This window comes from Frieseomelitta varia, unplaced genomic scaffold (assembly GCF_011392965.1).
Source record: "Frieseomelitta varia isolate USP_RPSP 00005682 unplaced genomic scaffold, Fvar_1.2 scaffold_870, whole genome shotgun sequence".
Lineage (NCBI taxonomy): Eukaryota > Metazoa > Arthropoda > Insecta > Hymenoptera > Apidae > Frieseomelitta > Frieseomelitta varia.
In genome coordinates this window covers 159,376-182,079 of record NW_025110668.1, presented here as the reverse complement: position 1 = coordinate 182,079, position 22,704 = coordinate 159,376, and the positions used below count along the sequence as shown (strand labels likewise).

Here is a 22,704-nt window from a genome sequence, read left to right as displayed (position 1 = left end):
CTTTACTCTTTCTCTCCTTTCTCTCTCGCTCTTTTATTTCCTTTCTCCCATTTTCTCTGTCTCTCTCTCTCTCTCTCTCTCTTATATATATATATATATATATATATATATATATATATATATATATATATATATATATTCTCCTTCGTCTATCGTAATATGCTCGTCTATATACAGGGCGCGCATTGTACTTTGCTCCTGTGAAGACGCCACTCCGCACCCTGCTGTCCTTCCATTACGACCGGACGAGAGACAGGCTCAACAAAGAGTAGTCCAATGTCTCGTCGCTGCTCAAGGTGCTCGCTCGACGAATTAATCGAAATCTATACATCGTCTCATAGCGACGTCTTCGAGACAGAATTAGCCTCGAGCGGTTCGAGAAGAAAACGCTTTCGATTCGCTAGACCGGTTCTCGCCGAGAGACACCTGTCGCGAACTCGACCACGCTCGAAAAGAGACGAGCGACGAGCGGCTCGGCGCGAAACAGAGAAGGGACACGGGCAAGAATTCAGGGATGAAAGAGAGGAAAAAGAGAGAAAGACGAGGAACGATCATGCAACCGTTCGATCGGTGCAGTTATCCGAACTCCTTCCTTTCTTTTCATTAATCACAGTGCGCCTTCGTTCATTCGAGCCACCTGCTCTCCCTTCCTCCCTCTCTTCTCACTCTTTGAAAATCGTCGGCCGACAGGTACGTGTCCAGAACGATGAAAAATAATTAGATGTAATTGGACGTTGCGTGCACGATTTTTTCCAGAGCTCCATTCTCGGATTCTCTTATCTCGGCACCAAATACATATTACACATTTCGAAAGTGCACGCGAAGTAGCGTCGACTTGGAGCGTACACGGTTGAGTTAACGCATTGGAATGTCGAGCAGAGAGAAAGAGAGAGAGAGAGAGAGAGAGAGAGAAAGAAAGAGAGGCGAGGGTGGTTCGAAAGAATAAAAAATGGATCTCGCCCTTTCTCCTCTTCTTCTATTCCCCGAAGAAAGCGCGCAGTATACCGTGACATAATCGATAAGAAGCATTTTCCGTCGCGAAACCCGTATCATGACCCTTCTTTCTCTCTCTTTCTTTCTCTCTGCCTCTCCCTCTCTATTTACCGATCCAGTTTCCGTGTTTTCGCCGTTTCGTTGGAATCCACGATTACGCGGCAAGTAAAGTCATTAACGTGGTTGAGGTTGAATTGACCACGAGGAAACAATTTGTTCGAAGTAGTAATCGCCTTGCTGGCTGTCTCTATGGTTGTCCGTTCGCGCGTCCAGCCCGTTTCCTTTTGCTCTTTTCTCCTGCGAGTGCAGCACACCGCGTGTAGCATGCGTCGTGTTTGCTTCTACTGCGCTCGCGTATGCGCCACGGACAATGGATCGGCTTTTCCTTCGATAACCGGCGACATATCAAACCCACGGGTTTCTCCGGTGAATGGAAACCATAGAGAGTGGGCCTACTGTCGCGTACATTCGTAACGTAGAACTCTGCTGCTTGTAGAAATCGTTGGCCGTTATCGTTGAACGCTGCGCGTAATTTTCTTCTTCGGTCGTCGCTGCGTTTACACCAGTTTCAGCGATCGTTGGCATAGATTCGAACAACGTAGAACACGGTTCGTCGAATCCCTCGTCGCGACACGAACTGACCTGGGGTTCCTTAATGAAGTTAGGTCCCCTCTTGTCATCGTCGTGCCTCGTAAGAAGGCCTCGACACGAGCCAGTCCGGTTCGATAATGTCCCGGCGAAATTGCAATGGGCATAAAAGTTCCCTTCCATTGGACGATCATCCCTGGAACATTAAAGAACATCGAACGAAATTGCCTCGTTCGGTGAAAAATCACCATCGAAAACCGATAAGCTCCACTCCGTGCAACGACGAGGCGCCACAATTATCGTTTGTCCCTTTGCAGCGGTGAAGTAATCACGACACGGTCTTGATTAAAATACGCATCGATGGCGCCAGACGAATTTTTCTTTCCTTTTTTTCTTCTTTCGGTGTTGCGGAAACTCGTCGTGTGCGTTAAATTTCGGAGTTGATGGGAGACTATGTTTCTTGAAGAATCGGGTTCGATAAAATTGCTGAAACTTCTCTATTGACTGTCGCCAAGAAGAAATCTGGATCGATACTACGTCGATCGAAATAGATAAATTTATATCACAATAATAATCCTGACACAACTGCGAGCAATGATAAAAAATATGAACAACATAGAAGTATGACCGATTAAAATCCACATCGTATACGATCTTCTTTTCTTCGTGACATGGAACGTGATGCAGAGTTTAAGACGACTTAACATCGTAATCCTCGCTGATAAAGCTATCTCTCTGGCTGCATACTTTTTCTGATTACCTGTGTCCGTTTTGTAGAAACGTTATCACGGGTTAGACGCATATCAACGACGAATAATCGCGTTATCTTTCGATTTACAGCGCGAGTCATATTTAGAATTGAATTCGGGTCAGGAGGATCGATCGATTTCTATATTTGCAAAAGTTTCTAAGTGACGCGAAACCAGTCCTTGGAGTATGATAACAATATTGACAGTCTGCAAAGTTCGAGTACGTATTCTTGCGCTTCTGCGCACGTAGTCCCTCGTGGTGTGCCGGTGATATCAACGACGGTCGAATGCATGATTATCGTTGTAACAGGAAACTCCGGGTGTGTCACGATAACGTCGCGAAGATTTTATTTATGCATAAGTATTGCACGATGCATTCTTTCAATCGGAAATTGAAAAGTTAGCATTCACGAAAACGTGTCATAGGCAGGAGCATTCTCCAAAACGACGATTGACACACACAAATTGTAACAATCGCCGTGAGATATTCATATTATACATATTAAATAAAATTACGCATTTTTTAAACAAATAGGTTTTTCTTTCATGTTCTCAACTTGTACGCTTACTGACTCTATTTGTCAAAGAGAAAGATGATGATACAACGAAATCATAATCACGGTGCATTGCACTGTATTATAAATGCAGATGCGCTTCTATTATGTAACGCTTAAATGTTTTACGTTAGTGAATTAGAAAGTTATGAAAAGATGACTGCTGCATCTTTCCTCCAATAGACGCTTCCTTAGCGTGTTCGTTTATTTTCTTTCCCCGTGGTAACAAGAAAATTAAATCGTTTCGATATCTAGGAAATAACGAACGGAGAATGATACGTAAAGTGGTGCAATGAAAGAGCCAACTGTAATTTAAATGATGTATATATTATACGTTAATTCGGTGCTCCATAAATGTATGAATGTGCACATAAACACAAGTGTCCGAGGATAACTGTAGTAAAATTTAAAATTTGTAACAACTACCTATGTGGTTGTGTTTTCTCTTTTGTTTTCCAGTTGTTGGAAATTGTAAAAATAGAAAACTAAGAAAAGGATGGAATTAGAAAACAGACATTAATCTTTTTCGGGATAGTTCATTATGTACATAGTAAAAACAATTGAGAAATATCTGAAGTATTCCTTGCCTAAAGTATTCATTTTATTTCTCAAGTTTATATTCAAACGTCAATTTGAACAGAAGACGAAAACTCAATGATAGAGAGTAAAAATTAGCTGGAGAGAACTCACCGGCAATGACCGTATCCTGAAGATTGTACTTGCTGGAACCAGTTTTCCCGACTTTCGGAAAGTCCTTAAGTTTTCGACCGCTAAGCTTGAGCTCGCCACTCAAGTGTGCTTCCTCCAGGATTCGCTCGAGACTTCTGGTGAGCTGCTTTTGTATGTGGCCGCTCATGTTCGTCGCGACCATCGCCATATTACATTTTTTCGGGCACGTATACGCGGAAAGCACAACAGTGAATATCTTCCCTGGCGTACTAGCCACTCGTCTTTTGAACGACGAGGCGAGATGGTCTAAAAACTCTCAACACCCACAAACTTCTCCCGATACTTGCTCCTGCGCTACTGATCACAGCTTGGTAAAGCGCATGGATGCAAACGACGCGAGCGCCCTCGTTTAGACGCCATCTTAAAGACAACATACACTCGACTTTGTTCGAGAAATCGTAATTATAATCGATCGTTCAACTTCGATAATCCGTTTGACATTTGACAGTTGGTTCTCGCTTTGCATTTGATCGTAACGTGATTATCTGATTCATGTGAAATTATGACAAACGTGAACGTAAAGCGTGCAAAATAACTAGAAAATGAAACATTGGGAAATTAATTGAAGTTCCATGTATCAGGTACGTATGTTTTTAATGTTTTTAATTTCAAAATTTTAGAAAATCCTTTAAATGTAATGTTACATTTGAATTAAATACACGTAATTCTATACCTATGATATCTTACATTCATTTCGTTTCGTTATACGTCAATGTTTGTTATATATGCATATAACAAAATATTTCGGAAAAATATTTCGGAAAAATAATTCGTTGAACGCGATGAAAACTATTATCTATTCACTATTTATATGAATTCGCTAATTTTTTTTTTGTTGCGCCTCCGGAACTATATTATTCGCTATTTGATATTCTCTTATTATTTGTTCTTCCACTTCTGGTAAACAAGGTGTATATCTTGCATATTCCATGGTAAATTCTCCTTTCCCTTGAGTAGTAGATCGTAATTCTCCAATATATCCAAACATATTGTTTAATGGGATTTCTGCTTCCAACGCGGTCCATCCGTCGTTGTTATCTGTGTTAAGTAGGATACCATTCCGTCTACTTATTTGTGCCATAACTACCCCCTTTAAGAATAACAATTTAGATTAATATAAATTAAAATTTGTTGTTCCGTAAAAATGGTATACTTTTTTACCTGAAATTCTACAGGAACGGTTATTGACACTAACATAACTGGCTCTAAAACTTGCCACAATCCATTACAATACGACTCTTTCATTGCGCCTTGTCCAGCAAGGAAAAATGCATATTCCGAAGAATCCACACAATGATGCATACCATCTATAAGTCTAAATTTAACACCTGCTACTTTATGACCGGAGAGAAATCCCTTTTCACACATGGTTCTAAAACCTCTTTCTACACCAGGAACAAATTGTTTCGGAATATTTGTTCCTATTGTTTCATCACAAAATATAATTTCGGTATTTTTCTCTGGCGGTAATGGCTAAAAGAATATTACATCATAACTATATAATTATATATAACAATATAATTCAAAGAAAAAGAAAATCATTACCTCTATTACACCAATTACTCGAGCATATTGGCCAGCTCCTCCTGATTGCTTTTTATGAAGATAATCGAATTCGAAAGACTCGCGTATCGTTTCACGAAATGAAACTTTTGGTTTTCCAAGTATAATGGGACAGTTGTATTCACGTTCAAGCCTTTGAGAATAAATTTCTAAATGTAATTCTCCCATTCCAGAAATTAAAGATTCCTAAAACATAGTATAATAAATTTGTTTGTGATGTATTATGCTGTAAGCGTATATGTCGTTGTAATTTTTAACAATTTACCTTGTTGTCTGCATCATAATAGTGCTTTAAAGTAGGATCCTCTTTGGTAAAGCGTGAAATGCCTTTTGCAAAATTCTCTCTATCTTTTGTATTTTTTAGTTTAATAGACATAGAGATTACAGGATCAGGTACATGAATAGATTCCATTGACAATCGTAGATCAGAATCGCTAACGAATGTATCACCTGATGCGCAATCTACTCCAAATAAAGCAAATATATCGCCGGCATAAACTTCGGCTACGTCTTCCATTTGATTTGAATGAAGTCTCACTAGCCTTTGAATTCGAATCTGAAAAATGATACAATTGCACAAAAATTTCATAACTTAAACGCTATTATACTTTAATAAATGAACGAACCTTCTTTTTCATTCTTGTGTTATATAAGGAATCCCCTTTACGTAACACTCCTTGGTAACAACGGAAATAAGTTAATTGGCCAAACTTACCAGCTTCTAATTTAAATGCTAATCCAATAAAAGGATGTTTCTCACTTCTCTCTGAATTTAATAGAATTTTAGTAGTTTCTTTCCTGTAAGTGGCAAATTAATTATCATAAGAAAACACTTTAAAAAGCAAGAAATAAAATATGAAGAAATTTACTCATTCTCTTTAAATGCATAGTTTTCCACTTCTCCGGGATTTGGTAAATAGTTCACAACTGCATCTAATAATGGTTGAACACCTCTATTTTTTAAAGCAGTTCCAACCAGTACTGGTACAAAAGTCCTTTGTATACAACTTCTTCTAATAGCATTCATTATATCTTTTTCAAGTATTTGCGTTTCATTTAAATACATTTCTCCAAGTTTTTCATCAATATTGCACAAGTTTTCAATTAATTCTTGTCTTCTATCTTGTACCTCTATAGATGTAAAATATGTAGTTTAGTTAGAACAAATAATGTTCTTACTTATATTAAGATATTATTATGTATTATGTTATATTTAGAAAATTATACCTGTTCTCATATTTGATGGAATTTCATCTTCTCTTACAATTTCACCAAAGTTTCCTTCAAAGTATAAAGCTTTTTGATGAATTAAATCTATTATTCCTGTATTATTACTTTCTAAACCAATAGGTAACTGAAGTAATGCAGCATTGAGATGTAATTTTCCTCTTAATTGTTCTAATGTTCTTTTGTAATTAGCACCTAATCTATCCAATTTATTAATAAATGCTAAACGAGGTACATTATACCTTCTCATTTGACGATCTACAGTTATGGTTTGTGATTGAACACCACCTACTGCACATAATACTAATACAGCTCCGTCTAAAACACGTAAAGCACGCTCTACTTCCACAGTAAAATCAACATGGCCAGGAGTATCAATAATATTAATATTATGATCCTTCCATAAAGTATAAGTTGCAGCAGATTGAATTGTAATTCCCCTTTGTCTTTCTAATTCCATACTGTCCATTGTTGCTCCAACATTGTCTTTACCTCTCACCTATTGTAATCATTATATATAATCATAATTGTTTATATAATTATTGTACTGTATAAAAAATCAAAATTAAGATCACTTGTTTTTCACCTCATGCATTTTAGCTATTCTTCCAGTATAAAACAGAATACGTTCAGTCAAGGTGGTTTTTCCAGAATCAATGTGTGCTGATATACCAATATTCCGAATTTTTTCCAAAGGTTTATGTTCTGCATATTTTGCAAATGAAGATAAACATTGCAGGCCATTCTATTTGATGAACAATAAAAAGAATTAATTGTACAAACAATTTTTAGTAATTGTTTCCTAACCTAAAATTTTGACTTTACCTTCAGAATGTAAGAACGATGACATAATAATTTTAAATTGATGTCGTATCTTAGAGCTGTCATAATAGACATAGTAACTAATTATTTTCTACACGTTAATAAATAAAAACTATTTAGAACTTGATAAAATTAGTATTTGATGGAAAGTTTAATGCTTCATATTCGAACATAGTCAAACCATAATCGAACGAAGTCAAACCACGTTTTTATTATCGATTGAAATCACTATAAGCATAGACGAGGTATATGAATAGACCAAGCATCTTATGGGATTTCGTGGCCCGTGTTCTGAAATACCGACATCCTAAAAAGTCAGTGGTTTTTTTAAACGCACTTTATGTTTAAACACCTTGGCTGAAAGTATATAACGCAAAATTAAAAAATAATTCTAAGGAAAATTGTTTTTATTATCTTTTATAGAATTACATATTTTATTATTTCTTCACATCGTCATTATATGATTTATCTTAATATAAATAATGCACATTGTAAACATATGATTGTAATTTTATTAAAATGAAACGTAAAAAGCTTATTTAATTCATATATTAAAATGTTTATATGCTACAAATATTTACATTGAGCTCATGGAAAGTAATTATTTTAGTAAAATTTTGCATTTAGGCAACTGCAATTTTCATTCAAATTTTTACATTGCTTTTATTTTATGTAATTATGTATGTGCTAAGATGCACATATATTAATCATTTTTTTTTTTTTTTAAGTTTACAGAGAAAAAAAGTTGTGCGCCAAAATGTATGAATTTATAATCTCTTTCCTAATGCTGAGACATATATGTCATTCAACTTTAATGATTATATAGATAAGATTTAAATACAATTTAAAAATTTCTATTTAAGAAGAATTATCTTATTGTATATCTTCTATAAATAAACAACACCAATTTTCTTAATTTCCAATTTTCCAATGTGTACACTTCACAAAAATTATAAATATTTAAGATAACTGGCAATGGAGATTATAATGTACACTTACTATATTTATCAAAATACATTTCTAATGAATTTTTTGTCACTAGTTTGAACATACGAAACATTAATGTTAACACTGATATAACATTCATGAATAAATATTTGTTTTGCAAAATGATCCTTTAAGCATAAAATATACTTGTAAGGATTAAGTAATTAATAAGAATTATTAAATAGCCCCTTTAATACCTTAATATTATTTGAGTACATATTTTTTATTTGTTTTTCCCTCTTTTTTAAATATTTTAATTTTCATAATGCATTTCCATTAAGAGTAAAAAATCTGACTTATTTACGTATATTTTTCTGTACATACACATATGGAAGCTGTTATAATACAGCCCTGTTTATGCTTATTTCTAAAATCTTTACAAATACTTTAATACTATACTCGATTAAAAGCAAGTAACATTTTTAGTATTAAATTTAGTTGGTGAATGTTTGTCATCGCTGTCACCAAGATCCATACCAAATGGTACCGAATTCCAAATTGCTTTATCATTTCGGTCGTCTTCTTCGGTTAAAATATTGCACATCATACGATCGTCGTAAAGAGAAAATCTAGCAGTTGATTGTCCACGACCGCGTATTTTTCTTACGGAAGGTGGTAAATCTCCGGGCGTTTTTATTCTCATATGCGGATCTTTTAATACATTTACATTAGATCCCACGTTAAAAACTTCGTTGAATTTATCGATGCTTTCCTGCCTACTTATATTCTCACTTTTTTTATTTCTTAGATTTACGAGAGGCAAGGTAGAAGGTCGAGCATTTGTATTATCATGATCAAATTTCTGTTTACCAATTTGTATAGCATTCTTATCATTTTTATCTAACGCAGGAGTAAAAGTAGGCGTTTTTGTAATAATACCATTTACATATTTCCCTGCTGGAGATATTGTTACATTAGTTTCTACAGTTTTGATCTGTACGTTTTGTTTCGACAATAAATTAGATTTAGAATCCTCTCGATCTATTTGATATTTGTATGGATACATCTTTTTGTTAACAAGCAATTTTTTAAAATTTGACCATCCGAACAATTTTTTTCTGGGACTATCTTGCGAACAAATTTCATGTACATTTGTCTGTTTTCTTTTACCATACGATGATGTACCATCATCTGAAATAACATTTTGGACGTATGGTATAGGTGTAGCTGGTCTTAATTGAGCTAATTGCGTCGTGTGCTGACTCAGATAATCATGAGAAACAAGTCCTTGCGCTTCTGATACGATTCTGTACTGATCATTACATGTATGTTTCATAGATTTATCAACGAGTACATTACCATTGCACCCTAAATCTTCAAGTGAATCTGACTGTAACATTAAATTTCTTTCCATACAAGGATTTCGTCCTTGATAAGGTTGAAGTGTTTGAGTATGATTATATATTGCTACTTCATTTGAATTTTTAACTAAAATATAACAAACAATTACGTGTATCGGTTCAATAAATTTTTAAATTTATACTGTAATAGTAATAAAATACTTACAACTATGCTCGTGGACAATACTTTCAGAAGGTGATAATGTTACCAAATTTTCAACAATACCACCTTCGTTACTTGAACCATCTTGCATTGTATGCGATGCAAATTGAGTGATGTGAACATTGTCGTGATGCGAAGATTCGTTATAAAGGCTGTTTGTAGTTGAAGGCACTAGAGTACAATGAGAGTTTACCATTGGACTTCCATCAGTGAAATGCATTGTTACTATAAGTTTGTAAATTATTTCTTTTTTAATTTTACTTTAGCATATATTTTATTTTATTTTTTTAATATATATTACGTAACAAAATTTACCTCGATGAGATTGTAATTCTGAAAGGCGTTCTTCTATACATAAAGCAGTCAATCGAGCTTCTGCATCTGCATCCCAACAATCTTCCATTGTTTCTTTAATTAAACGTACTCCGGGCCTGTCTACTAAATTACCTTCTAATAAAGGTCTTGCTTTATTGCGGGAAACTAGAACTTGCATTTGTTCAAATGTTGGATGAAGACCAATTTCTTTCTCATATGGTTGTCTATAAGGAGGTACTTCTGATCCTAGTACATAAATATCTGTGCATCTCGAAACTAATTCCCATAAGACTAAGCCCATTGCATAAACATCTATTTGTTTTAAAGAGCTTTCACAATCTCGTAAATTTACAGCGCCTTCCAATATTTCTGGCGCCATATATCTCAAAGTACCGACCTAATATAAGGTTTAAGGATATAATTATAAATTATCTGAATTATTTTATATTCTTTATACTTAAATTATTAACTTACATCGTTGATTGATTTTATTTCAGCATGTTGGGCTTCTCCGTTTGAGTAGTATTTAGAACCAGAAATTTGAACTGCTAATCCTAAATCGCATATACAACAAGTACCATCAGCTTTGATTAATATATTTCTTGAATTAATGTCTCTGTGTGCAATGCATGGTTTAGATTTATCTGTAATTTCATTGAGTTTAGAATAATCTTCACTATGTCTTAAAATATTTTTGTCGTTGTTACTTACCTCCTTTGTGTACGTCAGTGTGTAAGTAAGCAAGTCCTTTTACCATAGAAAGACCCATTTTACAAAATGTGGTCCAATCGATTGTATGAGTTCTCAAAAAATCTGTTAAAGTACCACCTGGTGCAAAACTAAGTACTAAAAGATACTCAACACTACCTTCCATACTGATTCTTTCATCAACACCTAGGTAAGAATCACGAATATTTAAATAAATAATAGAATATTATTTAAAAACCAAGGAGAATATTAACCGTAATAAGTTAGAAGAGATGGGTGTTCCATAAAGGGAAGACAATAAGTATCTCGTTCGTTTTGGAAATAGTTACGATAATGGGAGGGGAATATTTTTACAGCAACATCTTGATCTCCCATACTGCCTTGCCATACAGATCCATAGCGTCCTTGTCCTGTAATTACATATTGTATTATAATTACATAACATATTATTTATGCGTTATATTATTATTTATTTCTATATTATATTTTTATTATTATATATTTTTATATTAATATTTATTTCTACATTATACTTTAATTTTTTAATTAATAAACATACCTACGATTGTTGTAAGTTTCAAATGATCAACTGTATAAGTACCAGTTCTTAGTGCCGTACTATCCATAAACTGATCAGTATAGGAAAGTGGTTTTCCTAATCTTGCTAACATATTGGTGTGATATATACGATATACCATTAAAGCTACAATATATATTGCTAATAATACACAGAGTAGAACGCTTGTTATTATAACAATCCATTTTCCAGAATCTGATTGTTCCAAATACTCATTTGCTGCAAGATTGCACAAAATATATTATAATGAAATTATAAATTGATACAGAAATTTCTTATATAGCTGAGATTTACCTGGTTTATTATCTTCTGCAGAAATAGAACTATGTGCATTATTCTCAGAATATAAGATGTTAGTACTGTTGATATTAAGATTGCAATAATCTCCATGACAGCAACAAAATTTTGTATTGTTCAATGCTTTAGTAGAACGTTGAAGGGCAATGCATTCTGTTGTTTCACATTTTTGTTCACCAGACTGTTTCCAACAACCTAGATTATCAAACACAAAAAGATATAATAATTATACATTATAATTTATTAAATAAAAAAAAAAAAGAATACATATATACCTTGGGATAAAATGGTAATTTTTGTTCCATTTGCAGTCTTTTCTTCTTGCCATAAAGCATGGCAAAAATTAATACAGTTTTCAAATTTAATATTATTATCCTTTTATAAAAAAATTTAATTATTTTAGTTTAATTTATTTATTAACTAAATTATTTATATAAATATACAATATAATTAGGACTTACTGCAGTATGAATTATATTACTGTCATTGAGTAAATCTTCAGGTACACTAGTTATATTTTGTTTTAAGGTAAAATTTTTATTATCCTTTCCTCTGCTGGCACATATTTTAATGGCACTGATGGGTACTGAGTTTATCCCATATAGTAGCACGATCAATGTGATTGATACAATGGCTTTCATTGTGCCTCAGCAGGCCTCTTGAACTTGAACACTTCAGAGGAAGCGTTGCTTCTCAAGAACTAGCATCTTTGATTATAACATCATGTATTGCTGCCATGTGCATAATGAATTCATCTGTTTGTTATATATTTATATCATGTAACACCATAGTAATACCATGAGATTTTAAACTAGCAGATATTTTGGTAAAAAAGAACCACTTCATTTATTAAACAAACTGCTTGAATATTTTAAAAACATATAATTGATTCAAATGCTAATAAATGGAAGAAAATAGATTCAGTATGCAGAATATTAATGTATTACAAATTTCTATTTTGTAGGAAGAGAATTTTATTAGTACTGTAAATATTAATAAATGCTAGAAATTATCCATGAATTAGATTTTTACGTAAAAATGATCAGCGGTAAGGAAGCATAAAAAAGAAATGATCGCGAAAAAATAGTGCTGTACAATTACATGAAAGAGATTGAAATTTTCACACAGTTGCATATGCTGTGCATGTATGTAGATGTATATAAAAAGAATCGCAATACATGTTATAAAAAAATGAAGAATTACAAAATCAAAAAGAAAACTCTCGTACGAGGCATCGCAAGCAAATTAAAAGAATTTTACTTACATTTTATGGAGTAGATTTTTTAAGTCTTTTAGTTGAGAATTTCGGAAAAATATATTTGGTACCAATAAAAACATTGCACATATCCACTTAGTATCACTTAAATTCTTTTTTTTTTTTCTTCTTTACAATAAATGTCGAATCAACATTAATACATTTGACAGACAACCCGTATCCATTAAATTGTAATTCATTCATGTGTTCGCAAAGACAACCTAAAAGAGATCTGTATTACTCCAAAGGCAATATCATTTGCATTGATATTGCATATTATGTAAAATCTATATAAGAATTAATTTATAAAATCTTTGTAATTTTTAGTTTTCCTTTAATTGTTGATGTTCAATGTGACTTAAATATATTTTTATTTAACTATTCAATAATCAATAAATATACAAAATTTTACAAAAAATGAAGAGGAAAATGCATTTAAAATTTTTTTTGTGCACAGAATAAATTACTTTGTTTCGTATGTTAAGTAATTTAACAAAGCGATTAAAGTTTTTAAAAAGAAAATAATTGTACTATCGATATAGTCGAAGACAACCAATGAACGATTCAACTTTACTAGAAGGAGTTCTCAAACTACATTATTTAGAGTTCGTGAGTATTCGTAACTAAAGACTCATGAATTGGCGCGCAGCGTCTTATTCTGCGTGTTTTCTATATTACATCGTGCAAATGGTGGCTTTCGTGATGTTTTGTTCAATGTTTCTTTGTTCAAATTAACCAGTCTTTATTGTACGTCGTGTTTAACAGAAATAAATACAGGATTTGGTGTTTGCTTTTCAACTTGAAAAAGCTTATCATCAATATGGTGAAGCTTCACAAGAAATTTTTTGCGGGTGACAAGGTTTTCGCAAAAGTTCGAGGTTATCCACCGTGGCCAGCAAAAGTAAGTTTAGCTGTATATTTCAGAATTATTTATTTGTAATTTTATTGAAAATACGAAGGATTTACATCATGAATACTAGCGGCAGTAACATTTTCAATCTTAGTCTTATTGTCTTTTGTATATTGTACATTAAGGCTGGATATTGCATTATCAATGCATTATTCTCAAATTATATTGACATAATTATATACGATAGTCAAAACATTCTTAATTTAACAGATTATCGTATATTGTTAAAATTATAATTTCTGTTTTAATTTCAAAATATTTTTTTTTTTACTTTTTTTTACTTTTAACAAGGAAAAAATGATTTACTCATATATAGTTTTGATTGAAATACATTGATAAGTTTATGTCATAGTCAATTTGCACTAAAAAACATATCACAAGATTGCATCATTCTTTCCTTTTCAGGTTGAAAGAGTTATTGATCCCACTTCAAAAAATTCAAAGTATAGCGTTTATTTCTATGGCACAGGGGAAACGTAAGTTAAATATCTGAAACATTGTAATATCACTAAAAGCTACAGATGGCAATAATATTTTAAATATTTTATTTTAGAGCTGTGTGCAAAGTGGAAGAATTATATACTTATGTAGAAAATAAAGCAAAATTTGGCAAACCACTCAGAAGGAAGTTTTTTCACGAAGGTTTAATACAATTAGAGCAAGAACTTAAAAATGACAGAAATAAAGCATCAAATCTTGATGATCTTAAAGGTAAATATTATTATATACAATTTAACTGTGTAAAATATTTTTATTTATAATTTCCACATAATTAAAGAAGCTGGAATTGGTGATGAAGCAGCTAAAGAAGGTGATACAAATTTACCAACAGTCAGTGCTGCAGACAGTGATACAGAAACAGGCCTTGTTATTGACCAGGAGGAGAAAAAGAAACCTATGAAAAGGAAGACTTTTTCTGCTGCAGTAATATATTTTAAAATTTATCTTTAATTATATGTACATTTAACCTTGCATACAATAGTTAGGATGTTTTACTCTTATATTGCAATATTGTATAAGAAAACAATTATTGAATTGAGTACTCCAATAGTAACTTAGGAATTGCCGACAAATATTTATCAAGGTTGAATATTTTGTGCGATTGTTCCTTACATTTATACAAAATTTTTATTCTAAGAATAAAGTTTACTATATTGTATCATGTCATATTAAAAAAATTCTGGAACATTAGGATAGACCTGAGGTAAAAAAGAGACGTGGGAAAGCGAAGTCGTTATCTGCATCTACAAGTGATTCAGTAAGACAAGAAGCATTGGATTCTCAAGGAGAAGAATCACCAAAAGAAGTTGTAAGTCGCAGTGGTAGGAAAATTAAACCCAAACGGTTTGCTGATTTTTCAAGTTCAGAAGAGACAGATAATACAACAGATAAAAGTGGTACGTATCAATACCTAGTATTTTCTAATTTTTATTAATAAGTTTTATACATTATAGAACATGGAAGAGGTCGTTCTAAAGCTAAAATTGAAGATTCCACTGATCAAGTAACACCTAGTGTAATGCATAAAAAAAGAGTTACTATGGAAAGTAAGTATACAACAATATGTAGTTAATATTGAATTATCTAAATTTAAATATCATATATTTCACATACAGAAAAAAATAATTTAGATGAAGCACCCATATTGGAAGGTACTGTAGTTTCTGGTACCACATCATCAGACACCCCGGGACGACTTCTTTTGGCTTTGACATTTGCTGGTGAATATGTAGGAATCAAATTGGACATGGATAAACCAAAATCTTTTGAAAGTGAAAAAGCTCAAAAACAATGGGATTGGTCTACTGCTAGAAATGCCATGAAATTGAAAGCACAATTGGAAAGCGGTGAAATTTTACCAGAACAAGTAAAAGATTATTTGGATTTTAATGTACATGTTCCAGACGAAGAAAAACGATTATTAGCAAAGGACGGGGCACTTCATCGTAAAACGAATAAACTAAGGTAGTAAAAGTAAAAAGTAATATTAATTTAATAAAGTTTTTAAATTTTTAATATGGATATTAAATTCCAGATGGCTTCGTATAGAAGCACAACTTTTACAGTTGGACGCTCAAATTAAATCTAATCTCGGATTAGATCGAGCGTATCCCGATAAGTGTTTACAAGCAATGGATGATATGTTATCACTTTCAATTGATCCTTTAATGTTGAAAAAACATCCTCATATTGTGGGAACCGTTAAAAGGGTAAACAAATATTTCTTATCGCTCTAGTATTAATTAATGAACCGTTCATTAATTACTTTTTTAATTACTTCTTATTAACCTAGCGTTAATTACTGATTAAATACTGATTTTCAGTTGCGTCGATATATTGGTAATTTAGCCGATTGGAAATTAAACGATGAAGAGGAGGTAATCTTTTTTTTATTTTTTAAAAATAAATTACAATTTCTAGTATAATATTTTTTACATTTTTTCTCGAAATTTATTTATAGGCTATTTTCAAACAAAAGGCAGAACAAATTAGACAAAAATCTGAACATATATACAACAAGTTTAAGGTAATTATGTTTAATCACACATTTAAGATATGTATATGATATACAGAGTGTTACCGGATGAGTGGTACCATCGGGCAGGTGATGATTCTACATGCGAAAATAAGTCGAAAAAAATGAATAACATTTTTTGATTTGAAGCTTTGTTTACGAGAAAATCGAGTTTGAATGTTGTTACATGCTCGTATGTAGTATGATCATTTTCGTTTATATCTTCACATTCGTTGTCTTCTGTAATGTTTATATTCTGTCTTTGGTCATATGGCTACCAGCTACTCTTATTGTTAGTCTGTTTGTATCAGTCGTTTTGTAACAATGTCTTGCTACAGCAATCGTGAATACGTTGACATGGTGAAAGCGTTAGGAGCTTGTTAAAGAAATAGTGTATACTGAAACTAGTGAGAATCTTTCACAGCTAAAGGAAAAAATAATGCTTTTGATCAAGTAAAGCGATGAAATGATGTGGCATCAGTCCATGATTCACTGATAAGAAGAGGTTATGTACATGTCAGCAAACTCGACACTTTCAACAATTCACTTAATGTAATGTAACTAATAATAAACGTATTACCTACACATATTTAAACTCGATTTTCTCGTAAACGAAACTTCAAACCAAAAAATGTTATTCTTTTTTTTCGATTTATTTTCGTACGTAGAATCATCACCTGCCCGATGGTAATACTCTGTATTATACCTGATTGGTACATGCATAAAACATTTAATGTGTGATTACTTGTTTTATTTGTTTATAATTATGTCTTATTTTATCTTTCAAACATATAGGCTATGTTTACTATACCTGAAGGGCAATCATTTTGGCAATCGTTTTCGGATCAAGTAGTCCATTTTAAAGAGTTAACAAAAGATATGCCTGAAGAAAAAGTATTTTCTTTAATGTCTGATCCCGCTTGTCCAGGTACATATATAAAATTTTATATTGTCTAACATGTGATTGTTGCTTTTGGTTGGTTTTGATTATTGAAATTTGATTATTAATTAGATATTTTATATGTAAAGATTTTATTGATATAATTATGCAGTAGTATGGTAATCAGTGTCTTAAACAAGTGTAGAAAATATAATTGTTTCATAAAAGAATATTCATATATAGAAATAAAACTTGTAGATGCAGTTGTATCAGAAGAGTCACCTGCAGATGAAAGTGGTAGTCATCCAGATACAAATGTTGCAGTTAAATCGGAAGTGCCTACATGGAATGAAACTCCAAAAGAATCAGAGGCCAAGTAATATAATAACTTTTTGTATTTGACAATATGAAGATCATAATTAATTTTTTTTTTTTTTTTGTACTAATGTAGTAGATTATACTACGCGAGTGTCTTAAAGTTAAAAAAGAATTAGTTATTTCGCACTTGAATATCACTTTTGGATAAATTTTAACACTATATTTTTTTGTTATCGTGTCTCCTTTTCCTCGCAATATCTATAAATCAGAAAGCCCATAGATAAACAGTTTTTACTCTGTTAAAAAAATTGATTAATTATAGCATACTTAAGATTTAGGATAGATGTCATAATTATTTACTCTATCTGATAACACATTTCTTTAATAATTAAAATTCCTTTTGTGTCGTCAGGCAATACCAAAAAAGAAGAAAATATTTCTAAAGATTATATGAGTGTCTTCACGTTACATTAAACTTGTCTACTTAAGTAACACCAGATACCAATGTGTATATAAAAGAAGGAAAAGTTGGAAACTGTAATACTCCCCTATATGCAAAATTCAGAGATATAATATGTCGTAGAGATTTATAATTAATTGTATGATTTATTGGTTTCAAACTAGAATTTTAATAATACTTATTAGGAATAAAACTTCATATTTTCAATTGCGTTTTCATGGCACTTTAAAGGCATAATTTGAACAATCATTTGAATAAAAATGAGAAAATACGTATCACTTTTTTATATGAAATATTGTTGTATATGAATTAAACATTTTCTAACAATTCAAGATATGTTTATAAAGCTGTTACCATTATCGGATTGTACAAATTAGAAAAATAGTAATTTTTGAATTTCTGAAGGAAAAGTTACAAATTGTAAGTAATTTGATGTGGGGAAATATTCATTTTGAGTAAAATTTTTCAGAGCAAAAATTCTCTGAACTAATGGTTACAAAGTTACGATTGTAAATTATAAATTACATTTTTATAAGAACTAAAGATAAAAAAATAGACAATTTATTTATATTCAGTATCGTTTATGATTCAATGCACAATAATAGTTTAACCTCATTCGTTGTTTCTTTGTGAGGATATTATATTTAAATTAAACATAGTAGCTATCCTAATAACATAATGTACTTTTGTAAACATTTGTCGAAAAAAGGATGTTGTAAAAGTGATATTGTTAATAAAAACAAATTGACGTATTCTTTTTTCAATTGATAAGAAATCCGTTCCCACACCTATTTATTTACTTCTTTGTGTGCATTTTATTTTCCTTTTATATTAATTCAAAAAAATGCCTTTAAAGTGTATTGAAAACGAAAACAATGAAGAAATATTTTCTGTTCCAAGTTTTACCTTATATTTTTAATTAGTTAATATCTTTCTTTTTAAGAAGTAAGTTAAGATGTATTACATATTCTTTAAAAAAAATGGATAAGTACGTTACATATTATAAATATAATATGTAATATAAACATTATAGTTACGAAAGAAATGTTTCTTTTAAATGTCAAGAAGCAAATATTTTGAATAAAAAACTTATTGTAGATTTTTATGGCTCTTCTAGAGCATTTATAAATTTTTCATATAATTTCTATCAAAGTAATCTTTATATTTATAAGTGTTAGAATAAAATTCTAATTCTATAGAATTAATATCGATCGTGTATGCAGTACTAGCAATAAACAGCGTATCGAGTTTATTGCATGCAAAATAACTGCATGTACTTGTAATGCGATTTAATATTTAATGTTGTTTTTGTCACGCAGAACTATAAAACAGACGGTCGTCGTAAAATTGTTGCACTTACGTTTTGTATTATTAGAAATGCAACAATTATTTTTCGTAAATCAATGTTGAAAATGTTGAAACACGGAACCAGTAAATTAAAAATAAAGTGATATTTGCATATACAAGAAAACAAAAAAGAAAGTGCATTGTTCACGAATTCCATGTTCATTTAAAAATAAGTGCAAATATATATATATATATATATATATATATATATAAATATATATTCCTCAGAGTATCTCAAGTTCATATTTTTCGAACGTAGAAGGATGTCAAGCAAATTACATTGGTCTCGAGGTAGGAGTCGAGTGATTTTGTTATTCTTACTCTTTTTTAAATTCATCGGTCTTGCGACGTTTTCTTTAAAAACTCCAACAGTTCCGAAGAAAAAGTGCTCGGGAAACGTACTCGTATTTTTTACCGGGTCTAAACTTGGAGTATTTTACAATTTGATTTGGAGTTTTCTAATAATCGCGTCGAATTTCATCACAATACCAATCTTAAACGACATAGATTATGCTTTCAAAACAATTATAACACAAATATTCGAAATTTCTCAAGTGTTGATGGGTTCTTTCGTAATTTCCTGGATCTTAGTATTTTATTGTATAAACGAGGCAGCTTTCGTAAAGGTCGGAAATTATATAATTTGTCTTGAGGGTGCATTATGTCGATTGCAAAAACCACTCAATTGGAAACACATTTTTTACGTTCTATTCTTTATCTATTTACTACTCTTGGGTTTGTTTGTTGCTCTTCTGATTACTGAAATTATATGTTTTAGCAATTTTATTTCAATCATCGCTGATATCTTACCCATAACTTTTATGGGATTCTTTTTTATTCAATATTTCTCCTTGGTTACTTTAACGAATGCAATTTCTGTAAATGTAAATTGCGCTATACAAGACCTTGGTCGAGCTAAGTTCAATAATACCGCGTTTGATCAGGCTCGACACATGTTTATTAGTTCTTCGAAGATTCATCTTGTTGTTCAAATTCGAGACATTCACGATCAGCTTTATGACATTTCCAATGAAATTTCACGAATATATTCTTTGCCCACCCTCGTTGCACTTCCTTTTACGTTCTACGTATTGTTGTACAACGTTTATTACCTTTTCGAACTGATCGCGGTTCAGAATGTAGCAGCGAATTTTTTGATTTTGATAAATTCTCTGCTTTGGATAATTTGTATATTGTATCCTCTTGGTTTATTAACTTTCAAGATTACCAAAGCTACAAACGAGGTAGGAGTTTGAACATTATTTTCCTTGAAAATAATTATTTTAGATAACCCGCAATTAGTGGATTTTTTTGCAGATCCAGAAAACTGGGAATCTCGTACATACATTATTAAAGTATACGATAGATCGACAAATAAAAGAAGAGGTAAATGATAATTAAACAATATAATCGTTCTAATGTTTTCATTGTCTAACGTTCCAACGTCTTTTAGCTTGAACAATTTTCACTTCAGTTGTTACATCGGAAAATAAAGTTTACAGCGAACGGATACTTCACTTTAGACAATATGTTTTTTAAATCGGTGAGCAAAAAATGGTTGGTTAATTTAATTTCTGATGGCATGCAGTAAATAGTCATAGTGTTTATTTGCTTTTCGTTATTAGATTCTTAGTACGGTGATTACGTATATGGTAATTTTACTTCAATTTCAAGTGGGAAAATCAAATACTTGTCCTTGCAATTGCACACAATCACTGTGAGAACAAAATCGTTTCGAGGATTGAATACTATATTTCGTCTTCGAAAACTTAGGAAAATATTTAGGAAATTTCTGTAAAAGTTCTCTTCCTATATCTATAGTTGATTGAAGTGTAAAAGCATTGCGTGAACATGCAAACGAAGATAAGTCGTGAAATATGAATTTTATGGATAATCAATAATGTATTTGTTTTGTTTTTCTTCTTTAATCAGAACTTATCAGCAATTCCGTCAAAGAGGACTAAAATACATCGATTGCATGCATGGCAGCGAATTATATGATTGCAGCTGATTATATACATTGTTGCTCGCAATGAGTCTCCTCGCGTATATATATACACACTTGCGTCAAAAATGTGTATTACACGAACTATAATCAATATTTAAGAAAGTTTACGCGCGCTTTTATTCATGATGAAAATTGAACAATGTTCAATACGATATCGAGGATAAAGGACTCCGCACTTACATTCTGAACTTATTGCTCTTCGTAACAAAATGTACTTCAACGCTACTTTAGTATCTACAGTAAATTCCTACACTTTCAACTTCGGTATCAATATCTTGATTTTTATCATCAACGGTATTCCGTTGTATGCCAGATAGGAAACTAGATCTTCTAAATAATACGCGATGCAACGCATATTCCATCTTGGAATATCTTTGTAAAAAGTTGCAGCAAATGTGTTCATGGCTCAAAAAAAAAATATATATATATATATATATATATCAATACATATATATCAATTGAGAAATATAGCGGAATACCGTGTCACGTGCATTCACTGTTTTGTTCATTTTCCATACGATCTTTTAAGATAAGATTTTATTTCGCGTAAGACTTACAAAATGGTTGAAATTCTCGTGATCGTGGGAACAATCACTGTTCTCTTACTGGGGAAGTATTTCACACATTGTTCATTTCCTTTAATTAATCACAACCATTTAATACTTATAATGACGATTGTAGTCCATTACCTTATGACTAGACCGCGGATTTTTTTGCATTTACGGAGAACTTGAAGATGCAAAACTACACACAATGCACACAATATGCAAAAATTATATAATTATATAAAATATCCAAAGAAGAAACAATTTCATATTTAAATTCCAATTCTTTAATTATGTTCAAGAAAATTTGGAAATGTACAAGAATCCGCAGTCTATTTATGTTTCCGTATCGGAACAACTCGCACTTTAGATTGATAATTTCTCCCCCATTGCGAGCGTGTACAGATCTGCGAATGATTTTCTTTCTTAATTATATACAAACACACGTAACATCAATACGAACGACTGCTTCGTTTCCTTACTTTGCTATATGTATACGTATAACGATGGAGATGTTTCAATATATGTTGTACAGGAAAAGGCCTATTAATGCCCCTTGCCTCTCTTCGTCGTTAATCTAACAGTGCTTAATTTTCTCACAATCTACGAAGATACGATATATTTGATCGTTCTTCGTGTATCGACGAACTTATCAGCCAGTAAACCTCTCGAGCAAACCTCGAAGATTCTTACTTCAACGTATAATAATTCGACAACGTTTCGTTTGAAAAATATCATATTGAATATTCTCTTTTAAATCTCTTATTAATCGGCTGGTTTCCGTCAGTCTGTGTCGGTCGAAAATCGACGGAGAACAAGAAAAAAAAAAAAAAAAAAAAGAAAAGGGAAAAAAA

At 31.7% G+C, this 22,704-nt stretch overlaps 5 protein-coding genes across 11 annotated transcripts in view; 2 read left to right on the top strand and 3 right to left on the bottom strand.

The window, feature by feature from the left end:
- Positions 1 to 4,047, bottom strand: part of LOC122536772 (leucine-rich repeat and calponin homology domain-containing protein-like) — a 37,567-nt gene extending 33,520 nt beyond the window's left edge. For all 3 annotated transcript variants that reach the window (XM_043669437.1, XM_043669436.1, XM_043669438.1), the window contains exon 1: positions 3,575 to 4,047. In XM_043669437.1, coding sequence (XP_043525372.1) covers positions 3,575 to 3,761 — 187 coding nt within the window. In that variant the 5' untranslated portion in view covers positions 3,762 to 4,047. The remainder of the gene's footprint in view (positions 1 to 3,574) is intronic.
- Positions 4,048 to 4,188: 141 nt separating this feature from the next.
- Positions 4,189 to 7,458, bottom strand: LOC122536774 (elongation factor G, mitochondrial). 2 transcript variants are annotated; one of them, XM_043669440.1, is made up of 9 exons: positions 7,229 to 7,458; positions 6,990 to 7,148; positions 6,404 to 6,902; positions 6,046 to 6,307; positions 5,803 to 5,974; positions 5,442 to 5,732; positions 5,159 to 5,362; positions 4,768 to 5,086; positions 4,189 to 4,696 (listed from the first exon to the last, which is right to left on the bottom strand). In XM_043669440.1, exons 1-9 carry the CDS (start codon positions 7,298 to 7,300, stop codon positions 4,434 to 4,436), a joined length of 2,241 nt encoding a protein of 746 aa, XP_043525375.1. In that variant the 5' UTR covers positions 7,301 to 7,458; the 3' UTR covers positions 4,189 to 4,433. The 2 variants fall into 2 exon arrangements, with proteins under 2 accessions (XP_043525375.1, XP_043525374.1); XM_043669439.1 differs by having other exon boundaries at positions 4,189 to 4,703; positions 4,775 to 5,086; positions 7,229 to 7,457.
- A 1,044-nt stretch (positions 7,459 to 8,502) lies between these two features.
- On the bottom strand, positions 8,503 to 13,083 carry LOC122536761 (bone morphogenetic protein receptor type-2). 4 transcript variants are annotated; one of them, XM_043669408.1, is made up of 11 exons: positions 12,877 to 13,083; positions 12,074 to 12,367; positions 11,888 to 11,990; positions 11,610 to 11,807; positions 11,298 to 11,534; positions 10,993 to 11,148; positions 10,742 to 10,924; positions 10,505 to 10,674; positions 10,031 to 10,427; positions 9,719 to 9,940; positions 8,503 to 9,640 (listed from the first exon to the last, which is right to left on the bottom strand). In XM_043669408.1, the coding sequence occupies exons 2-11, from the start codon at positions 12,251 to 12,253 to the stop codon at positions 8,616 to 8,618; spliced, it is 2,871 nt and encodes a 956-aa protein (XP_043525343.1). In that variant the 5' UTR covers positions 12,254 to 12,367; positions 12,877 to 13,083; the 3' UTR covers positions 8,503 to 8,615. The 4 variants fall into 4 exon arrangements, with proteins under 4 accessions (XP_043525343.1, XP_043525346.1, XP_043525345.1 ...); XM_043669411.1 differs by having other exon boundaries at positions 9,719 to 9,937; XM_043669410.1 differs by having other exon boundaries at positions 11,888 to 11,987.
- Positions 13,084 to 13,484: 401 nt separating this feature from the next.
- LOC122536769 (PC4 and SFRS1-interacting protein) lies at positions 13,485 to 18,702 on the top strand. Its single transcript, XM_043669434.1, has 13 exons — positions 13,485 to 13,768; positions 14,183 to 14,253; positions 14,331 to 14,488; positions 14,556 to 14,701; positions 14,970 to 15,174; positions 15,232 to 15,324; positions 15,394 to 15,742; positions 15,813 to 15,987; positions 16,102 to 16,155; positions 16,239 to 16,304; positions 17,088 to 17,220; positions 17,431 to 17,548; positions 17,903 to 18,702. Exons 1-13 carry the CDS (start codon positions 13,688 to 13,690, stop codon positions 17,931 to 17,933), a joined length of 1,680 nt encoding a protein of 559 aa, XP_043525369.1. The 5' UTR covers positions 13,485 to 13,687; the 3' UTR covers positions 17,934 to 18,702.
- A 655-nt stretch (positions 18,703 to 19,357) lies between these two features.
- On the top strand, positions 19,358 to 22,390 carry LOC122536770 (putative gustatory receptor 28a). The gene is made up of 4 exons (XM_043669435.1): positions 19,358 to 20,541; positions 20,615 to 20,683; positions 20,751 to 20,840; positions 20,923 to 22,390. Exons 1-4 carry the CDS (start codon positions 19,561 to 19,563, stop codon positions 21,016 to 21,018), a joined length of 1,236 nt encoding a protein of 411 aa, XP_043525370.1. The 5' UTR covers positions 19,358 to 19,560; the 3' UTR covers positions 21,019 to 22,390.
- Positions 22,391 to 22,704: the final 314 nt, after the last annotated feature.